A 19,210-nucleotide genomic window follows, 5' to 3' on the forward strand; every position below is an offset into this window, starting at 1 on the left:
GGGAAAGAGACACAAGAAAAGGAAACCTATTCATGTAGTCCCACAATCCATCAGAAGCTAAGACAACGAATTCCACGTCCGATGCGAGGGGTACTTGGTATATCTCTGGAGTTGCAATGACCAAATCCCCTTTAAACCGTATTCTGGGCAATGCCATATTAAACATACAACCATTTAGAGATCATCTGAAAATCGGTTTCTAGGAGAACCTCGACGGAAATCAACGTTCTGATCCGTTTCTACATTTTGGCAGAAAACCGGTTATGGTGAATCAAAGAAACCAATACCTGGAAACGAATTTTTCAGACCATCTCCCTTCTTCAACGCCCTTCTGCAGCATCCTGTACATAAGAAACAACACTCCTGTATGAGCAGGGGGATAAACTAAAACGCCACAGACAGATGAAAAGAAACATGTTTTAAGTTAAAGAGCCAAACTCGTATTTCTTTGTCTTGAACCGAATGTCACCAAACGCACGGGAAACAGCTATATCTCCGCAAATCCTCCCATTGACAATCTGATCGAATGAAATAATATATGGAACTAAAGATGAGCAAGGTGTCCATTGTTTTACTCTCCTTTGCCGGTTCACACGGGCAAATTCAGAAATTCGACGACTCCAATAGAAAAAAATTATGAATAATAAAGGAGGACACACCCATCCACCTGCTTCTCTGATTCTTCTAATTTCCTGAAGAGAGGCCTTACTGCTTCCAAATGGACGATGCGAATCAATCAACTCTTCAGCTTGTCCAGATCGAGACAGAACCTGTGCCACAACCATGATATCATGACTATAATTTGCTTGCTATTGCACTTGAACGGATCGAAACCATACACGAGCAAGATTTAAATGTACAGTCACAGAGAAAGTGAAAGCCTTTTCACATGATCCCATTAGAATGCTCACCACGCAGGAATCACCGATGTGTGAAATGAAGGATATGCCGTTTCTGATGAACAAAACAGTGGCCGTTGACCCAGATTCATCTTCTTCGCCGTTTGCTTCAAGCCTGGATGCAGAATTGTGTAGAAATTATCGTTGATTTCTTCAGACAAAAGACAAAATTTCTCTAACCCTAAGAAACCCATCTTTTACCATTTCAGCAAATTTTGATCCACATTTTCAAAAGCCTTCAGCAAAGCCTCCTTGATCGCCGTGAAATCACCTCCACTCAACAACGACCCACCTTGCAATTGCCCGACACACTCCTTGTAAAGCTCTTCACTATCATCATTATCACCACCATCATCATCATCAACACCATAATCACCATCCCAGAAATCAAGTTTGCATGACCTTAACAAACTAACAGGTACCTGAGAAATCTGACGGACGAGGAGCCGGCGTGGCCGTCGAAAACGGCGGCGAAGGAGAACCCATCGAGGCCGTCTGACCGGATGACGATCGCATCCTCCATCTCCTCTCGAGGTCCTTGCAAGCTCGTATACCCGAATCGGATCGGAGCCACATCCGTCATCGACGATGGAGCTTCGATCGCGATGGCAGAGCACCGGTGCCGAGCATGAGCCACCGAGACCACACCACCACCGCCTCCTCTGTTGACGGCGGCGCCCGCGGAGGCGGAGGTTCGGCAGGAAGAGGCGTCATGGCGGCAGAGACTCGTAGAGATGAATCGCTGTAGCTGCGGACTCAGGAGTGCCATGACTCAGTGAGTCAGGCGAAAGCGAGTTACAGTATAAGAAGCAGTGAGTGAGTGAGAGAGAGATAGAGAGAGAGAGAGGGAGAGAATCTTATGGTTTGTGGCGGTGGTTAGGCCCTTTGGTACTCCTCAAAGAGATAAGGAAATCAAACATGCCTCTAACTGATTTAACGGTCCACGTCCGGCCGAGCCGGGTCGGACCGGGTTAAGAAGCAGCCCAACTCGGCCCAACGTTTTGTATTCATGACATCTCCCTTTTCAAAGCTTTTTTTTTTAAAACAATCAAGTGGGTCTTTACAGAAGGAATACAAGTCAGATAACAAAAAAGGGGAGTTTTGTTAGGGAATGCTCTCTCTGTACTTCTCTCTTAACAAAGCAATTCTTCTCCTGAACTTGAATTTCTCATCTTTCATCCGCAGTTTGTCCAAGAAATACACAATCTTCTGCAGAGTAACAATGAGCTCTTCTGCTTCAGATCCAAACTCTTTCTCCTGTATCATCATAACCCTTTTCACCAACTCCAGTAACTCTCTGTCGTCTCTTCCTAGCCTTGCCCGGATCGACACCAGACAGTCCAGTGCTTCCCCTGCACGTGGTACATGGTTTAACACAACGGTCATTTCGGATCAAAAGTTTGAGACTTTCATCCATAAAGGTTTTGATTCTTAGCAGCAACTATGTAGAAATGAGAGAGATTACAAAACCCATCATGAAATTTCTTGATTATCGATGTTGTGGTGGATGGGAGGACGACTTTACCTACGGGGAGGGAGTCTTTGCCGAATGTGTTCTCTCGGAGTTGGAGAACTTTCAAGGCAAGGCTCTCGGCTTCCTCATCCCGGTTTAACTGAGAAAGAGTGACAGCGAGATGCAGCATGGGGAAGGTTATTGACTGGTCCTCTGGTCCGACTGACTTCTCCATGATGTCCAAACAGGTCCTGAGTAAGCGCTCGGCCTCCACAAAGTTCTTGGACTGTGAATATGATGTTGCGAGATTTAGAAGATGCTTAGCCATGCTAGGATGGTTTTTCCCTTTGTATTTCTCGGTGATCAATAAGCATTCTTCTAATAGTTCCCGTCCCTCGTTTCCCCTACGAGCAGACAAATTGAAATGGACCATAAGAATAAGTGGAGATAGCCTTTTCACTCTGAGACAATAGTACTGGGTTCCAGTTCCTGCATTCCGGGAAGCAAGAAAACGAGAATTTTCTACCTTCCCACCAAATGAAGCAACTCAGCCAGATCTGTTCTCATGCTTTCCAAGATACTGTCGTCTATGGCCATGTAATTTGAATCCTTGATGATTTGTAGAGCATTCCTGTAGAGATCAATAGCGTCTTCTGCAGCTCCTGTTAAAATATCAAGGCATCTGATCTTCTTTAACAATACTCAAGCCTCAGGATTGACATTTCACTTAAGTAAGCAATTAATTTTCCTAAAGACTTCACACCCAAGTGCCATATTTTCTCTCAAACTAGATCAAGACAGAGTGACAGGAAAGAGGGATAAATGGAAGCTCCAAACTCACCTCTTGCACACTTTGCATTAGCAAGGGAACACATAGCCATTCCAACTCTTCCATCTTTCTCTCCGTATTTCTTCGTGTATATGTTCAAAATTCTAGCAAGAACCGAAACATTTAACATTTGCAGTTCACTCAAGACATAGGAAATGCAAAGCTTGACCGAAAGAGTCCTTTCCTATGATGTACCTGGTAAAAGGAATTTCTGCATCAGTGGCTCTTTTTTCTTTTAGCAGAAGTTTTCCAAGTGCAAATAACGGAATCACCAAATCCTCACTGTTAGCACCTCTGTTACTCTCTAAAACAGTTATCGCACGTTTGTAAACATCTATTCCTTTATTGGCTTTTCCAGCAGAACCAAGACTCTTTGCCAATCCCAACAGAGGTGTGACAAGTAGTGTACTACCTTTACCTAGTGAACAAGAGGTGGCAGTTAAGGAAACGATAGAAACTAGAATCCGCCGAAGCAAACAATGTGTATGAGAAGAAGTTTACCATATCTACCCTCTAATATACCAACAACCCTTTGATGCACAAGTATGGCATTTTCAAACTTCCCCACCACTGAATACATACTACCAAGGTGCACAAGTACTGAATCCAGAAGAGGTTCGTCATCCTTCAGACCATCAACAATCCTGTCTATCTGCATTTATTTGGTACGACATTCGGGAAAAGGAAAGGGTGATCTTTCTAACTCAAGTCTAAATAGAAAAAACACAGTTGCCCTTATCATGTATCCTCATAACCGAAACACCAACACTGTAAGAAAAGCAGACTCACCATATCAAGCAGAGGCCTTACAAGCTTCAAGTCTCCAACAGCCATGTACCCCAAGGCGATAACGTCAAGAAGAGCAGCTTGTTCAATACCTTTCAAACCGGCGTTCATCTGTTCTTTCACGGCAAGATAATTAGCTTGAAGAAGGTCTACAGCGTCTTTTACGTTCCCCATCTTTACCATAGTTTTGATTTCATTAAACAACTCTTGCAACTCATTTTCAAAATCTTCCATCCCATTAAAGCTGTTGTTACTGGAAGTATCTACCAATAGATCAGACCTGCAACAGCAGACACATGTGAATCTTCTTTTCTATACCACAAAAATTGGAATAAGGGGTTCTCACCTTTGAACTTCAGATAAGCCGAAAGTAGCACAATTTTTCAGCTCCTTCGAAGAAGTTTCTGAACCAAAGGGCCCCGACACAAATTGGCGCGCAGGAACAGGATAAAGCTTAGACTTCCATTTTCGACTCCGGAAACAGACACATGGCCACAAAAAATCTCTCTGAAAGAGGCTCGACGGACAACATATTTGGTTCGTCCTGAAACCAAAAATCTAAATTCAGCCAAAGAAATTCCAAAACTTGGCGGAGACCCAAATCTAGGAGAGATGTATTTCAGCTGACCCACATCGTCTTTCATGAAATTAAACAACAGCTGACCCTCGTACCCTCTTCAGGCACAACTCGAAAAAACTGAGAGGTTCGACTTCAGACGGAAGACAGAGAGAGAGAGGAACATTTACCAGCTGGAGAGAAGAGTGGTCCGAGGGAGGAGAGAGATACAAGACGCCATTGATGAAACGAAAGAGAGCCTGCGAGAAGCAGCTCTCACTTGGCCTGAGAGGGAAGTCGTGCGGCACTGCCGGCCGAGGAGGATACTGATTGATGACGGTGATCAAATGGATTCGCGACTCATCCAGAAATTTGGTCCAAGCCCGAATTTAAGAGATTCTTACAGTTAGGCCCCAAATTCTTGAACGGACCAAATTGCCACCACATTTACACATAAACCAATTGGGCCGAGCATAACCGGTCCGGTTAAATCCGGTTGACGCCCAATAACAGATCATTCAGTTCTTCTATGCACAGTGTCCACCAGAAAACCAGTTTGACACCGGTATGGTTAACCGGATCAGTTGGGTTCCGTAGTACTGTTGATCAAAATCGAAAACATCTAATTGCCCATGGCTACACGAAAACGAACTGAAACGAGAATTTATTTGGCGCGGTTTTTATACTAAGCACATTATCAAATTAAATTTGAAATTGTTAATTTGATTTAAAAATAAAAATAAAAACCGTTCAAGATTCAGTTCTGTGTGTTATTGTTCTGTTCACTTTTTTTTTTATATATATAACAAAAACGAAATGAAAAGAACACACTAATGAATAAAAATGACTAACAACCAACTGCCTATTAGTGTGGACACTTCGGTTCGAAAATTTAATTCCAATCCGATATTTGATATAATTTTATAAAACCGAATATATTGTTTCCCAACCGAACTATACAAATACCAAACCAAACCCTTACTGAAGCAAAATCCAAATTATCCACTAATATATACGTAAATATTATGGTTGATATTTATTCCATCCATATTCATGTAATGATACCATTTTGATACCATTTCGAATCAAACCAACACTAATATCGAACCATTTAACATTCGATTCCAGTTTGGTACAATTTTTATAAAATAAAAAAATAACGTTTTCAAACCGAACAGTTTGAATTCCGAACCGAAAACCGAAACATCCACCCCTACTACTTATGGTTACAAAAACATGCCTGAGAGAGAAAAAAAAAAAGAACACAACATAGAAACAAACACCAAGAGATCATCCAAAACACATTTTCCTGATAAGATCACCTTCACTACCCAAACCCTAAACACCCCCCCCCCAAATTATTTTCCTCTGCAAGTGATGAACACAACAACGGCCATCGTGCGTTCAGGTCATGGTCCATCATCCTCTTGTGCTGAATAAAAAAAGAAATAAAAGAAACAGTCTCTCAACTCAGTTGAAACCATGGATTTGAAGAAGGTACATTACTACATCCTCCTAGTTCACAACAGAGAACTTACTGCTCAAGATAAAGCCTTGAAGCAAGCTCTGAGCTCTCTCGGCCTGCTCGGGTGTACCCGATATCCGGATTATCTTTTCGGGTTCTTCTGGTCGGTCTTCCACCAGAGTTACGTTAGCTCCAGACAACTATGATCAAGTGGAATGAGTGAAAAGAAACTCAAATTCAGTTAAACATGGATAATAACACATTCTGATCCACATCCAGAGTCGAGTTTTTTAACCTCACTGATCTGTGCAAGTTTGTTTCTTGACTTTGTTACGAGCTTAGGAACCACTTGTTCTGGTAAGACAACTTCAAAAATGCTCCTAGTAACAAGAGGTACCGGGATTCTTGAAGAAGAAATGAAGGGGGTAATGCAAGTTAGTCGAAATCCTTACTTAACCGACCACTCGGTTATTCTTTGTACTCTATATTGAAATTTGAATGTTTCTACCTGTTCACTGCCCCAATGTCATCCCGGTTTTCACTTTCAGTTGTCATTGCATTTGCAGCAGCGTCAGATCCACCAGCTTCCTACGAAAACAGGAACAAAATATAGAAGGCTACTTTCAACTGTTTCCATGGTTGAGAACATTCAAATCATTGTTGAATTACCAGACTGGAATATCACTGCTAAGAATACAACCTTATATTGTGGAGCACTCGGGATAGCTTGCAAGTTCAGATTGGAACCGGTATGACCTTCACGAGATTGATTTATGTTATTTGTTGATGCTACTGCATCTACTAATGCAACAACATCATTAGGACCGGTTGCTGAAGTGGAAGCCGGTGTCTCCTCCTTTTGAAAGAACTCCTTGTACATTTGTCTTCTCAATCTTAACGTCAACTCAACAAGTGCATCTCGAGCTGCTTTGATCTCGCCAACAATCTGCATGGACATGGAAAATTTTCATCGAGAAAGGAATCATAGACAAGATGTTTTAGGACGAGCCCGGATTCTCAAGTTAGGCAGCAAACCTGTACAACATCATCAGTAATGGAAACATATGGAGGGCATTCTTCCCTAGGTAGAATCTCAATGTCTGCTCCGGTTAATCTTCTTATTTCGATTAAGGATCCTTCTTTCCCATCCAAACATACAGTATCACCAGAAGGTACAAGTAATCGGGTCGTTATAAAGTTCTCTTTATCTGGAATAAGGTCAACGATACGAGTTTGAATGTGCAACAAAGCCTCTTGAGCTGGAAACAGCTCGTCATCAGGAGCCTAACAAAGAAGAGGCAAAGACGAAGATAAACCAAAGTTAACATCACTACGAATAGGTACAAATGAAAGGTCTCGTAAAAGATGCTCTAAGACATATTTAGAGATATTCAGAGTACCTCGTATGAAGAAATAGTTATTATCTGTTCATCTGATCCTGCTATAGGATCAGATACCCTAATGTCTACACCAATTTCATTTTGAAGCAAGTCTATTATTCCTTGAGATTCCCCGACAACCCGAACAACCTTGTCAACTGGGCAGAGAATCCGGAACACAAGCTCCTCGTTATAGAAGGGTTGTGCATTCTCACCAATGGGAAGAGATGGAGTTTCGGTTGCATAATTGGATTGACGAGAGCCGAAGTTATTGTTTCTGTAATTGGAATCAGGAAATCTATCCATAGATTGCTGCCTCTGTTGAGGGATATAATCATCAACCGGTGGGAAAGGTCTTTCGGGTGAATGTGCTCGCCCATGGAAATGACTTCGATCACGATGCTGACTCTCCCTAAGGCGAGATGAAATAGCTGCTAGAGCGTTTTTAACTGCATGTGTCTCCCCTACAACCTGAAGAATCAACACCAGAAAAGAAAACATTTCCTTGACATAAGAAAAGCTTGGAGTCAAGTTACGCCGCAAATGTAGCCACATAAGATCATACCTTGACTGTTGTTAAACAATATCACAACACTATCAAAGGCATAACCATCATTGATCATTATCAAGCTAACTATAAATCTATCGAGCGCGACTAGCTTCGACATTTTTTATGCTTGGTATCGTTATCGATCCAAGACTCAATCTTTACCCTTTTTCCCAAACCAAAAATTGAGAATTACCCATGGCAGAACACCTTCCACATTTAAAAAAAAAAAGAAACTCCTAAATGCTCAGTGTAACTCCAGAAACCGAAACACCAAGCACTGATAAAATGAGAAGTCATATCAGGAAGAAAGAAAAACTCAAAGGGTCTTCTTTCACAGTGTCATTGCAGCAATGTCCAAACCTGACCTGAACAATCTCTTCCGACACGGAAACACAACGAGGCAGATTAACGTCCCTCGGCAAAATCCTGATATGGGTCTTGGTCTCGATCCTCATCTGTTCAATGATCTTCCCACCTTTGCCCAACAAGCAACCAACATGCATCCTCGAGACCACCAACCGCGTCACCACCCTCCCTACACCGGGCCTTACGCCGCCGTAGTCTTCCTCCTCCGGGGGTCCGCCGTAACCGTACTGCGCGTCGCTCTCCAGAATCCTGTCGTGAATGAGGAACAGAGCCTCCTGCGCCGGCGAGAACGATGGCACTCTACCGTCCGGGTCGCGGCGGCGCGTGTCGGAGATTTCGATGATGCGCTCGGTATCCCCGGGGACAAGCTCATGCACATTGATCCACGCGCCGGTGTGCTGTCTAATCGACTTGATGATCGACCCGGACTTGCCGATGACTCCGCCGGCTTTGGCGTCGAGACAGAGTATACGGTACGTCGTCGTCACCATCGAGTCCGGCTGGGGTTTCGAGAGCCGACCGTTCCCTCCACCACCTCCGCCGCGGTATCTGCCGTTTCCTCCTCCGCCGCCGCCACCGAAGTGGTGGCAACTTCAAAAATGCTCCTAGTAACAAGAGGTACCGGGATTCTTGAAGAAGAAATGAAGGGGGTAATGCAAGTTAGTCGAAATCCTTACTTAACCGACCACTCGGTTATTCTTTGTACTCTATATTGAAATTTGAATGTTTCTACCTGTTCACTGCCCCAATGTCATCCTGCTGTACCTGGGTTTGGTCCTCCCCATGGAATCTCCATCATAGTCCTGGTCATAATAGTAGTTCCTCTTCGATCTAGATCTCTCCATGAGAAAGAAACAAACTTTCGCAGACAAAATTCAGTCCGATCAATTTCCTCAACTACCCATTTTCGCCGGGGTATTTCCAAATTCGAAGTCGAGGGTTCGCCGGAAATTCGAAATCAACCAAGTACAGTAGCAATTACTTCCCCGGCGAACGTCAAGGCAGCAAATTTGCGGTGACTTTCTAGGGTAAATTAGGGTAACAACCTAGGAAATCGAAAACCCTAATCAGAGATGGAGAGCAACCAGCGGAGAGAGATCTCCAAAAAACCCCGTCTTTGGGAGTAGAGACCGAACGAAGGAACTGTGCACTGCTTCCATTCTGAATTAGTAATAAAAGTAAAAGTCATTAAAATGTACAAAATATTAGGTTTTAACCCGCGCACATCGACTATAAATATATATAAATTTTTAAAAAATATTGTTATTTTTAAAATTAAATATATTTTATTTTATTTTTCAATTTATAATTTATATCTTAAATCAAAATGATAAATAGTTTTTAAAAATATTGAGATAATACTATCTTTTATTTTCAAAAAATAATCGTCAATAATCGTGTATAACTTTTGTATACTATTTATTGTTGTTCTATAGATAATATTTTTTTTTGTGAATTCGATCGTTATCGATAGAATTATGAAAAAATTTATTTATGACATTACAATCTTATATATAAGAGATTCTATATCAGTTTATTCCCATATATATCATTTTTAAGCTCTTAGCGGCTTATATGTTTTAAAAAAAATATAAAATATATTTTGATTTTTATTTCAGAATTATATTTTTAAATGAAAATTTTTTTAATTATGAAGATAACGGGATATTGCATTTTTTAATAGAAACTGCAGAGATAATAAGATATTACATGGTTGGAATATGCAATACCGGATTAATATTTTGTAAAATTTTCTATGATGAAAGAGTTATATTTTTGAAATTTTAAGGTATTTTAAAAAATATGGTTAGTGAAAATAAGGAACTATTGTTATAAATAATAACATAATTTTGGCTATGTTTTAGAAATCTAATATTTAGATTAATACCAATTTTTTTTAAGGTTATATTGTGTATATCTGACAAATATTTTCTGATAATTTTGAATTGTACATGTATGATAAGAAATATTTTATATTTGTATTTAATTTGTTAATATGAATGTAGCAAAAAGTAAGATTGATAAGTTGTTCGAGTTAAACTAAATATAAATAGAAAATTTTAATAATATAAAAACATCATCATATATTTTGCAAAAAGAATTAAATCAATGCTAGAATATTGACATCGTTGTATAGATATTTTAGTGATTCAATATAATCGATTTATTATGGTTGTCTTCAGTACTGGTGTAGACTTTTCTTCAATGTCTGCCAAAAATTCAGTTGTAAGGTAATAATAAAAATTATTTTAGTAAATATTATCAGTATAGATTTTTTCAAGAATGATATAATTTATTTATCTTAGACGAAATTTTTTGATAATGTTGAGTCTTTCATCTATATAAATCTTTGTAGATGTTGATGTATTGAACGATAGAACACCTGATGCATAAAATATATTAGTAAACACAATATAACAATGATAATGATATTTAAATATTAATTTATCAAAAATATTCAGAAATTAATTTGTACTAAATAATTACCGTCGATAATTTTTGGATTGATACTCGTAATGACTACGATACTTTTTCTGATATTCAATCTATGTATTTGTGAACGGAGTTCTGCAGCGAGATCATCCCATAGAGAAAGCTTGACAATATTGTTGTTGGTTTTTATATTGAAATTACATGTTAGTATATACAAAACTAACTAAGTTTAAAAATTTTTAAAATGACATTGTTTGCAGTGTAAATAAAATTTGAAAACTTACTCTTCCAATAATAAATAGAGAATAATTTTCTGAGTTCATGACGACATTCGTAAATTTGATCCTTATATTGCGACTAAAACTCCAATAATATCTGTAACATTAGAGAATATATATTAATTAAAAAAACCTATTATTTTTTTTTTGTTTTGTTATAATATCACGTACCTGGTAGATCTTGTTTTTTGTCTACCAATGCCAATAAATCGTCGTATAAATATATTCGAAATTTTTCTTTAGCAATACTATAAGTAGTTACAACAATATTTTCAACAGTAGTATATTCTGTAAAATAAATACGAAATTTATGGTTTGTTAATTTGTATATATTTTTATTTGGTAGAATCTTGAAATGTGTGACTAAAAATATATCTCCTTCATTTATTATATTTTTAAATTTTTCTACATGGTTCTGAAATATTTTTCCTTCAACAACATTCTCCTGCGACGATGTAAGTCGAAAAGATTAGTTCTTTGATAATCGTAACATAATAAAATAAATGTCGACCAGATCATACACTTTCATCGATTAATAAGAATCTGATGCCAATGAACTCATTCCCATTAAAAGGATTTCGTTCATCCCATATCCTTAGAAATCTGACCATAATACTCCGATAATTATGATGTGTACTCATATGATCCAATCTTACATGTATTGATATCATTGTGCGATTTTTTTATTCCTACAATGAATTTAATTTGATCAATAATGATTTTATTTGCAATATATGTAGTATATTTATTCATTACTTTCATATGAATAAATCAAACATTAAATACAATAATATATGCACTTACGCATTGGGATGATCTTTTTTAAAAGGGTAAAACCCCTAAAAAACCTCCAACTTGCAAAAATATATACAAATAAACCTTCAATTTGAAAAGCTGTCATTCAATCCCCGAACTTGTAACTTGTTACTGAATAAAACCTCGAACTTGCAAATTATTGCTCTAATAAACTTTTGACCGGTTTGACCACAATTTCAAACGATCAGAAATCTATGTATTGACGGATTGTTGATGTCATTTTTTAAATTAAAATTGATAATGTGTATAAGGTGACATTAGCAATCCGTTAATACGTGGATTTCCGATCGCCTGAAATTGTGGTCAAACTGGTCAAAGGTTTATTAGAGCAATAATTTGCAAGTTCGAGGTTTTATTCAGTGACAAGTTACAAGTTCGGGGATTGAATGATAGTTTTTCAAGTTGAAGGTTTATTTGTATATATTTTTATAAGTTGGAGGTTTTTTAGGGGTTTTACCCTTTTTTAAAAATATAAAGAATATAATTAGTAGATAAATATTTTGTGTTATATAAATTAAACAAAATTAAACAAAATTAAACATAAGATATGTGTAGATGGGTGCACCAAATTGATCCAAATAAAACTTTTATATATATAGATATGGAAAATAGTAACTATATAAATTGCAATTCATTGCTACTAAAATCAAATTTAAAAATTAAATTAATCATATATAAAAACAAACATGTTAAATACAAACAAAAACAAATTGTTTACTTCTATATATAAACATATATAATATATACATATGATATAAATTAAAAAATTAAAATATGTGTTTTGGTATCATATTATGTGAAGAAAAAATATAATATTGATAGATTCTAAAAGCAATTGACACAACAAAAATACTAAAAAAAAGGTGAGATCAAAAGAAAAAAACGATTGGATTACAAACCTGAACGGACATGAATGGATCTTTGATATCAAACACATTTACAATTTTAAATCATAAATATTTTTTAATAAAATTTACTAAAATGAAATGGGAAGAAAACCAAAATATAGATTTATAAATCATAGAAAATAAACTTCAAAATAATTAAACTAAAACATAACATAAATGCGAAATTTCTACTATAATTGGTAATCATTGCTATGAAATAATTTCATTAAAGTAAATAATAATATATCCTCTTTTTTCCCAAGGCACATTTGTAATAACTTTATTATTTTTAATCAGTTGTATAACATTATCTGACATGATTGATTTATATTCATATTTATCATAAAAAATTTTAATATAGCTAATCATTTAAAAAAATACGTAGATATGAACGTATGCAATATTTTCATTGTCTATTGTATAATGTTTTATCAAAATCAGGAAAAACGTTATTAAATAATAATGGATAAATCATAATAATATTAAGAGAAAGACATCTAAATAATGTGAAAATTTTAAAAAAAAATATAAGTTTTACATCCACTTTTTTTTTTACCAAAGTAGTCAATAACGTTCATATAATTGCAACTGTTTTGGTATTCGCAAAAAACTCAGATGAACAACGAGGAACAGTTATATTTATTAATATTTAACAAATTGCTAATAGTCTAACACGAAGAATTTGATATGTTTGGCTAGTTGATTTATTGATCAAAAGTAAAACCAGCAAAATTTTAATAATCATATATCTAGGAAGCTATGGACCCACCTCGTGGTGGTCGAGCGGTAGGCATTCCTGGTGGCCAAGTCTCTTTGAGACTGAGGCGGGGAGGGAATGACGCATTTATGCGTTATTCTAAAGGCTGCTCCCGTGTTTGGAGAGATGTAGGTTGGGTCGAAGACCCGGTGAACTCCCCGGTTAACAAAAAAAAGCTATGTTAAACTAAAATTAAAAAAATCCAAGAAAATGTAGACGTGCATATAAAATATATGTATACATGCGTATATAGAGATGATGACTTAGCGTATGAGATATATGTATACACACATATATAGAGATGACAAATTAGCAACGTTACATGATAAATTTGTATATGTGCTAATAATCAAACAAATATATGAAATCTCCTAAGTGTGTTGACATATATATATTCATCTACGGTTCATACATGCATGCATATATCTAATGTATGAACAGTGTTAGTGGACCTATATGTAAAATAGGAAGGATATAGTTTTTATAAAATCAAATCTTTAAAAACTTCAAAGTAATTAAACAGAAACATAACAAAATTTCTACTATAATTTGTAATCAGTGTTAGAATAATTTCATTGAAGTAAATGATAATGTCTTTTTTTTTTCAAGGCCACAATTGCAACAATTTGATTATTTTTACTGAGTGATATATAACATTATCAAACGTGATTGATTATATTCATATCTATAATAAAAATTTTAGTATAGACAATGATAATAATGTAAAAATGTTAAATAATATTGAGTAAATCATAAAGATATTAGAAAAAAAACATCTAAGCAATGCGAAAATTAAAACAAAAATATACCTTGTGCCCAAATTTGACATCCATTTTTTTATCAGAATAACCAACAACGGTCATACTTGCAACTGTTTTGATTATCACAAAAAACTCTGGCGCAATAAAAAATTGCTAACACTAACAAATTGATATGTTGGTTGGCTGATTTATTGTTATAAATAATAAAACCAGAAAAAGTCTAAATCTTAGAAAACATAAATATGTGTAGAAGATATGTTTATACATGCATAGAGATAGAGATGGATATTTAATAATTTAATGTTGAAGAAAATATATAAATAACCCATATAAAAAGCTATGCTAAACAAAAATAAATAAATAAAACTAAAAAAACGTATACGCGTGTATAAAATATGTGTGTGCATGTATACATAAAGATGGAGATTTAGCAATGTTTATGCAACTGGAAAAAAAATAGAAAGAGAATAAACCTGACATAAAAAGTTACGGTAACCGAAAAACTTAAAAACAAACTTCGAAATATAACGCGTGTATAAGATATGTATATGTATGTATATCTAAGATTTAGTTTTAAAAGAGAAAAATAGATAGATCAACAAACCTGAAGTTGGAATTGCTTCGGTTGAACAACATATGTAGACCTATGAAAAATAGGCAGAGTTTGTAGAATGAGGTGTAAAATGTTGGAATTGCTTCGGTTGAACAACTTAATGAGGTGTAAAATGTATTCTTTTAACAACATAGTTGATAACCCGCGCGATGCGTGGGTTGTTTTGATTTTTATAAAATTTAATGATATTAATGTAATAAAATGAGATAAACTTGAAAGAATATGATAGTCGTGTATATAAACGTTGCATAGATTCAATGTCAATGATTTATTATGATTATACGTAATATCGATCTTTGTTTTCTTCTCTCTCCTAAAAAATTAGTTAGATGGTAAAAATATAAATAAAAAATATATATTCTTAAACATTGACATGTAATAACAATACATATATAAAATATAAAAAAACTAATAAACTATACAATCACTTGAAAAATGATCATATCATCCAAATCAATTTATTTATATATTGAAAGATTAACTGAGAATTTGATATGGTTGAGATTTTTTCACTATCTTCATATATCAATGCAAAATTTTCAAAAAAAAATTGTCTATTGATTTCTTTATAAAATCAAATAGAAAATCAAATAAATATGTATAACAACAAATTTATTTGTATGATAATTATATAGGAAAAATGGACAAAATAATAAGAATTATTTAAAATAAAAATCATATAAAATAAAAAATAAAGAAGGGTTATACAAAAAATTTAATGGGCATTTTATTTGGAATTTTGTTAAAACTTATAAATAGTTCTTTTTTAAATATTAGGGATCCGTCTATATATATATATATATATATATATATATATATCTTTTTTATATTTTGTACATCGAGTAATATAATAATAGGGGGTGCATGAATTGATAAACGTATACACATCATTGCGAGTTATGAAATTACATTTCTCTTTGGGTATAAAATTGATAAATGGTATTTATCTAAATGTAAGAATTAGGATGAAACTTGCCCGGAGAGAGCAGAGCAGGTGGTTGAAGTGGAGCTCAGTTAATGATTTCATTTGTACAAATACGCGATCAAATAAACAGACTAAATAATTAAGTGGGTTGAGATTTCTAAATATTTATTAAAGAAATATATATAGATCAGTATTTATGAGTTTTTTTTACCAAGTCATGACATCCTCACTTGTAAATGTTAATTTAAGTTCACCCATATAAAAAGTAAAAAATCGAATAAATACATATGTATATATATTAATTAAATTACTTCTTACTCCATGTTTATATTTAACCAATTAATTAACTTTTATTTAACTATCTATTATTTGATATTTATATTTGATCAATGTTCTACTAACCATATATTTTATGTTTTGTTTATGTTTTATTCCTAATTTTTTTATTTAATACTTTTTATTTGTATAAAACTAATAACTATTTATTTTTTGTGTATATTTAGTTTGAACGGTAATTTAAACTTGAAATTTATTACATTTTATAAGTTTGCATTTATTTTTTGTTATTAATATGATTTTTTTACCTTTTTGTAATGAAAAATCATTGATATGAATGTGGCAAACCTTCTATTATTAAATCAATATATACATGGAAGAAAAGAATTTATATATAATTATATTATTATATTATAAAATTATTTTTATATTGAATTAGCTTGTCAATATAATTGTATATAGTTTTAACGATAAAGTGATTGAATATGTATTGAAATTGAATGTTTTATGTTATGTCTATTTGCACGTTTTGTTAAAAACTTTATTTTATCATTTTTAATTAAATAATATTGGAAAAGCGTTGGAATAATATGATATTCATAATATTTCTACTTAATTTTTACATAAATTATTTCAATACATATTCATCTATATAAAATTGTGATATTTTACCATTTTTCCCAGTGTAGTTTCTTATATTGGCTTAATGGCCAATTTATACTTATTTGTTAACTATATGTAGGTTGATAAAACTTATCATTTTAAAAATCTAAATTTTTACTATGATAATAAAATAATGTATTTCGAAAATACCATTTACATTGACATTTTTTAAAGAAATAAAAATTATTTAGAAAATATTGTATCATAAATTTTGAATTACTATTTTTATATAAGAAAATTCTTAATAATTATATATACATAAAAAAAAAATCTTAAACCATTGGAATCATAACTATATATATATATACATGAATAAAGATTTTATTAAACTCAAGAATCTAAAAAAGTGAATTGATCACCTTTCCTAACCGACCATCATGATGAAAGTTGCATTGTCCGGACGTGAGAAGGCGAGACTATGATCGATTATTCGTTGCATCACTTCTATGTATTTTACCTGAGACTCGTCGGTAATGGAAAGAGTATGTTCAACTTATCGGCCAACCTTGACCTTAGCTTTTCATTCGTATGTAATGGTGTTATCCTGTGCAACGACCATCTCAAGTTCCTCGGACCTACTGTCCTGTTAAGCAGACCGAAATGGTGGAACTCTCTAAAAATTCTTGCACATGCATTTGCAAATCTAAATACCACCATTGTTCAATTTATATATATATATATAGGTGGAGATATACATAATTTTTTCTATCAAGTTCAAAATCATATTATATATATGTAGCATGTGTATATATACATGTAGTCATTTTCCTTATACCACCAATGAGTTGCAAACTTGAATTCCGCTTGCACATGCATCTCATTTGTTTGTATTTGAACCTCGAAATCATCCATCGTAACCATATGTGATGATCGAAGTCTATTTTTTTTTCTGGATGTTTTCAGTGTTAATTTTATTGAAAGAAATTTCTCTTACCATTTCATTTTTGGTTATTCATGTCTCCTTTAAAAAAATTCTTCTAATTTAATTTTATCATATTTTATTATTAAAACTAATCATTTTTTATATATGGTCCAACCAATAAAACTCCACCATTTTTAGGACCTCGTGTTTTCTAAGTGTTTATTTCTCTCTCTTTCATATGTTGTTTAAACTCTCTAAATATATGATTCATATATTTGAAATTGATTATTTATAAAAATATCAGGTATCCAAAAAATGTGTATATATATACCATGTAAATGAAATATGACTTTTCACATAAAAACAAAAAAACTTTAATCAAATAAAAAAACATTTTGAAGTACATTCCTATAATAAAAATAACACCGGAAGAATCCTCATTTCCACTCATCTCCACCAAAATCAAGACCCTATGATCTCGATATCCCTATAGCCCTCGTCAAATCCCGACCCCAAATCCTCCAATGCATACACTTGCCTCATAATTCAATGCGCCGCCGCCGCCGTCTCTCTCCTCCATCGCTCGAACGATGCGCACACCGTCGTAGACTTTTCGCGGAGTTATTTATTTTTTTATCGTTATTGTTTGTTTTTTCGAATATCTGTTCTTATTAATTGCGCTTACATGTGAAAAGGATATCACGTTTTTATATGATTATTGGTGGAGGAATGAATACCACGTTTTAGAGCCTACGTTTTTTTAATGCAATAAATTACAATTATGATTTTAAAGGTAAAATGAATTTTTCAATTACCCCAACAGAACGTTATTTTTTTTTAGAGAAATTGATGAAACAATGAGAAATACAAAAACTTCCATGTAAATACTGATATGTCATTTATTTATATTGTAAATTTTTGCTACGTGACTTTTAGTATAACCAAACCTAAGCAACATCCAAATAATAAATACAGTGATTAGTGGGGCAATAAATTATGTTGATGCGTTTTAATTTTTTACTCTAATATGCAATATAATTGGAAATTACAATAATGAATGTAATAAAAACAAAATTGAATTTATTCATTTACTCATACACACCCGTTTCTTTTTTTTAATGCACTGAAATATAATATTATAATCAATGCGTAAATGTTTTTGATAAAATCATTTTATAAAAAGTGTTATTTATGTGTAAATATTGTTACCTTATAGAAATGATTATTCATGTGTAAATACTATTACCGCTAACCAGATAAGATTTTTAAATGTAATGTAATATAAAAATATTCATTAAAATATGAATCAGCCCTTTATTATATAAAAAGAGAGATGATGTTTTCGTTAAATGACAAATAAAAATTTAAATAAATGTCATATATGATGAAAACGCTTTTGTTAAAATATTTTTTTTGTCATAAATATTTAGTGTTTTTTTCTTTTTTTGTATAACATGGCTTTTATATTTTCAAAACGTTATTGTTTATGTCTAAAAATTAATGATAATCTAATCAATTTATATATAATTAAGGAGTTTTTGAATGATAAATAAAAAATTAAAAAAAATGTCATGTAGATAATGAGGTGGAGATGAGGTGGCTTCACCAAATTGTTTTAAACTCAACTTTTATATATATAGATAGATAGATTTAAAT

At 33.7% G+C, this 19,210-nt stretch overlaps 3 protein-coding genes across 4 annotated transcripts in view; all 3 read right to left on the bottom strand.

Moving 5' to 3' along the window:
* LOC104799965 (protein phosphatase 2C 57) overlaps positions 1-1,796 on the bottom strand; it is a 2,730-nt gene extending 934 nt beyond the window's left edge. The window contains exons 1-7 of one of the 2 annotated variants that reach the window (XM_010522658.1): positions 1,322-1,796; positions 1,101-1,229; positions 912-1,014; positions 660-770; positions 439-518; positions 288-341; positions 9-143 (exon numbers count right to left, since the gene is read on the bottom strand). In XM_010522658.1, the coding sequence (XP_010520960.1) occupies positions 9-143; positions 288-341; positions 439-518; positions 660-770; positions 912-1,014; positions 1,101-1,229; positions 1,322-1,668 (959 nt within the window). In that variant the 5' untranslated portion in view covers positions 1,669-1,796. The remainder of the gene's footprint in view (positions 1-8; positions 144-287; positions 342-438; positions 519-659; positions 771-911; positions 1,015-1,100; positions 1,230-1,321) is intronic. The other variant, XM_010522659.2, reaches the window with a different exon arrangement.
* Positions 1,797-1,876: 80 nt separating this feature from the next.
* On the bottom strand, positions 1,877-4,856 carry LOC104799967 (nephrocystin-3). The gene is made up of 9 exons (XM_010522660.1): positions 4,715-4,856; positions 4,314-4,511; positions 3,971-4,247; positions 3,683-3,833; positions 3,377-3,599; positions 3,194-3,285; positions 2,879-3,014; positions 2,425-2,756; positions 1,877-2,251 (listed from the first exon to the last, which is right to left on the bottom strand). The coding sequence occupies exons 1-9, from the start codon at positions 4,762-4,764 to the stop codon at positions 2,004-2,006; spliced, it is 1,707 nt and encodes a 568-aa protein (XP_010520962.1). The 5' UTR covers positions 4,765-4,856; the 3' UTR covers positions 1,877-2,003.
* A 752-nt stretch (positions 4,857-5,608) lies between these two features.
* Positions 5,609-9,447, bottom strand: LOC104799968 (KH domain-containing protein At4g18375). Its single transcript, XM_010522661.2, has 9 exons — positions 9,025-9,447; positions 8,283-8,874; positions 7,389-7,838; positions 7,024-7,272; positions 6,689-6,934; positions 6,497-6,576; positions 6,284-6,392; positions 6,062-6,188; positions 5,609-5,955 (listed from the first exon to the last, which is right to left on the bottom strand). Exons 1-9 carry the CDS (start codon positions 9,126-9,128, stop codon positions 5,933-5,935), a joined length of 1,980 nt encoding a protein of 659 aa, XP_010520963.1. The 5' UTR covers positions 9,129-9,447; the 3' UTR covers positions 5,609-5,932.
* Between the last annotated feature and the right edge of the window lie 9,763 nt (positions 9,448-19,210).

The sequence above is a fragment of the Tarenaya hassleriana genome, unplaced genomic scaffold (genome assembly GCF_000463585.1).
Source record: "Tarenaya hassleriana unplaced genomic scaffold, ASM46358v1 Cleome62, whole genome shotgun sequence".
In the NCBI taxonomy this organism is placed as follows: domain Eukaryota; kingdom Viridiplantae; phylum Streptophyta; class Magnoliopsida; order Brassicales; family Cleomaceae; genus Tarenaya; species Tarenaya hassleriana.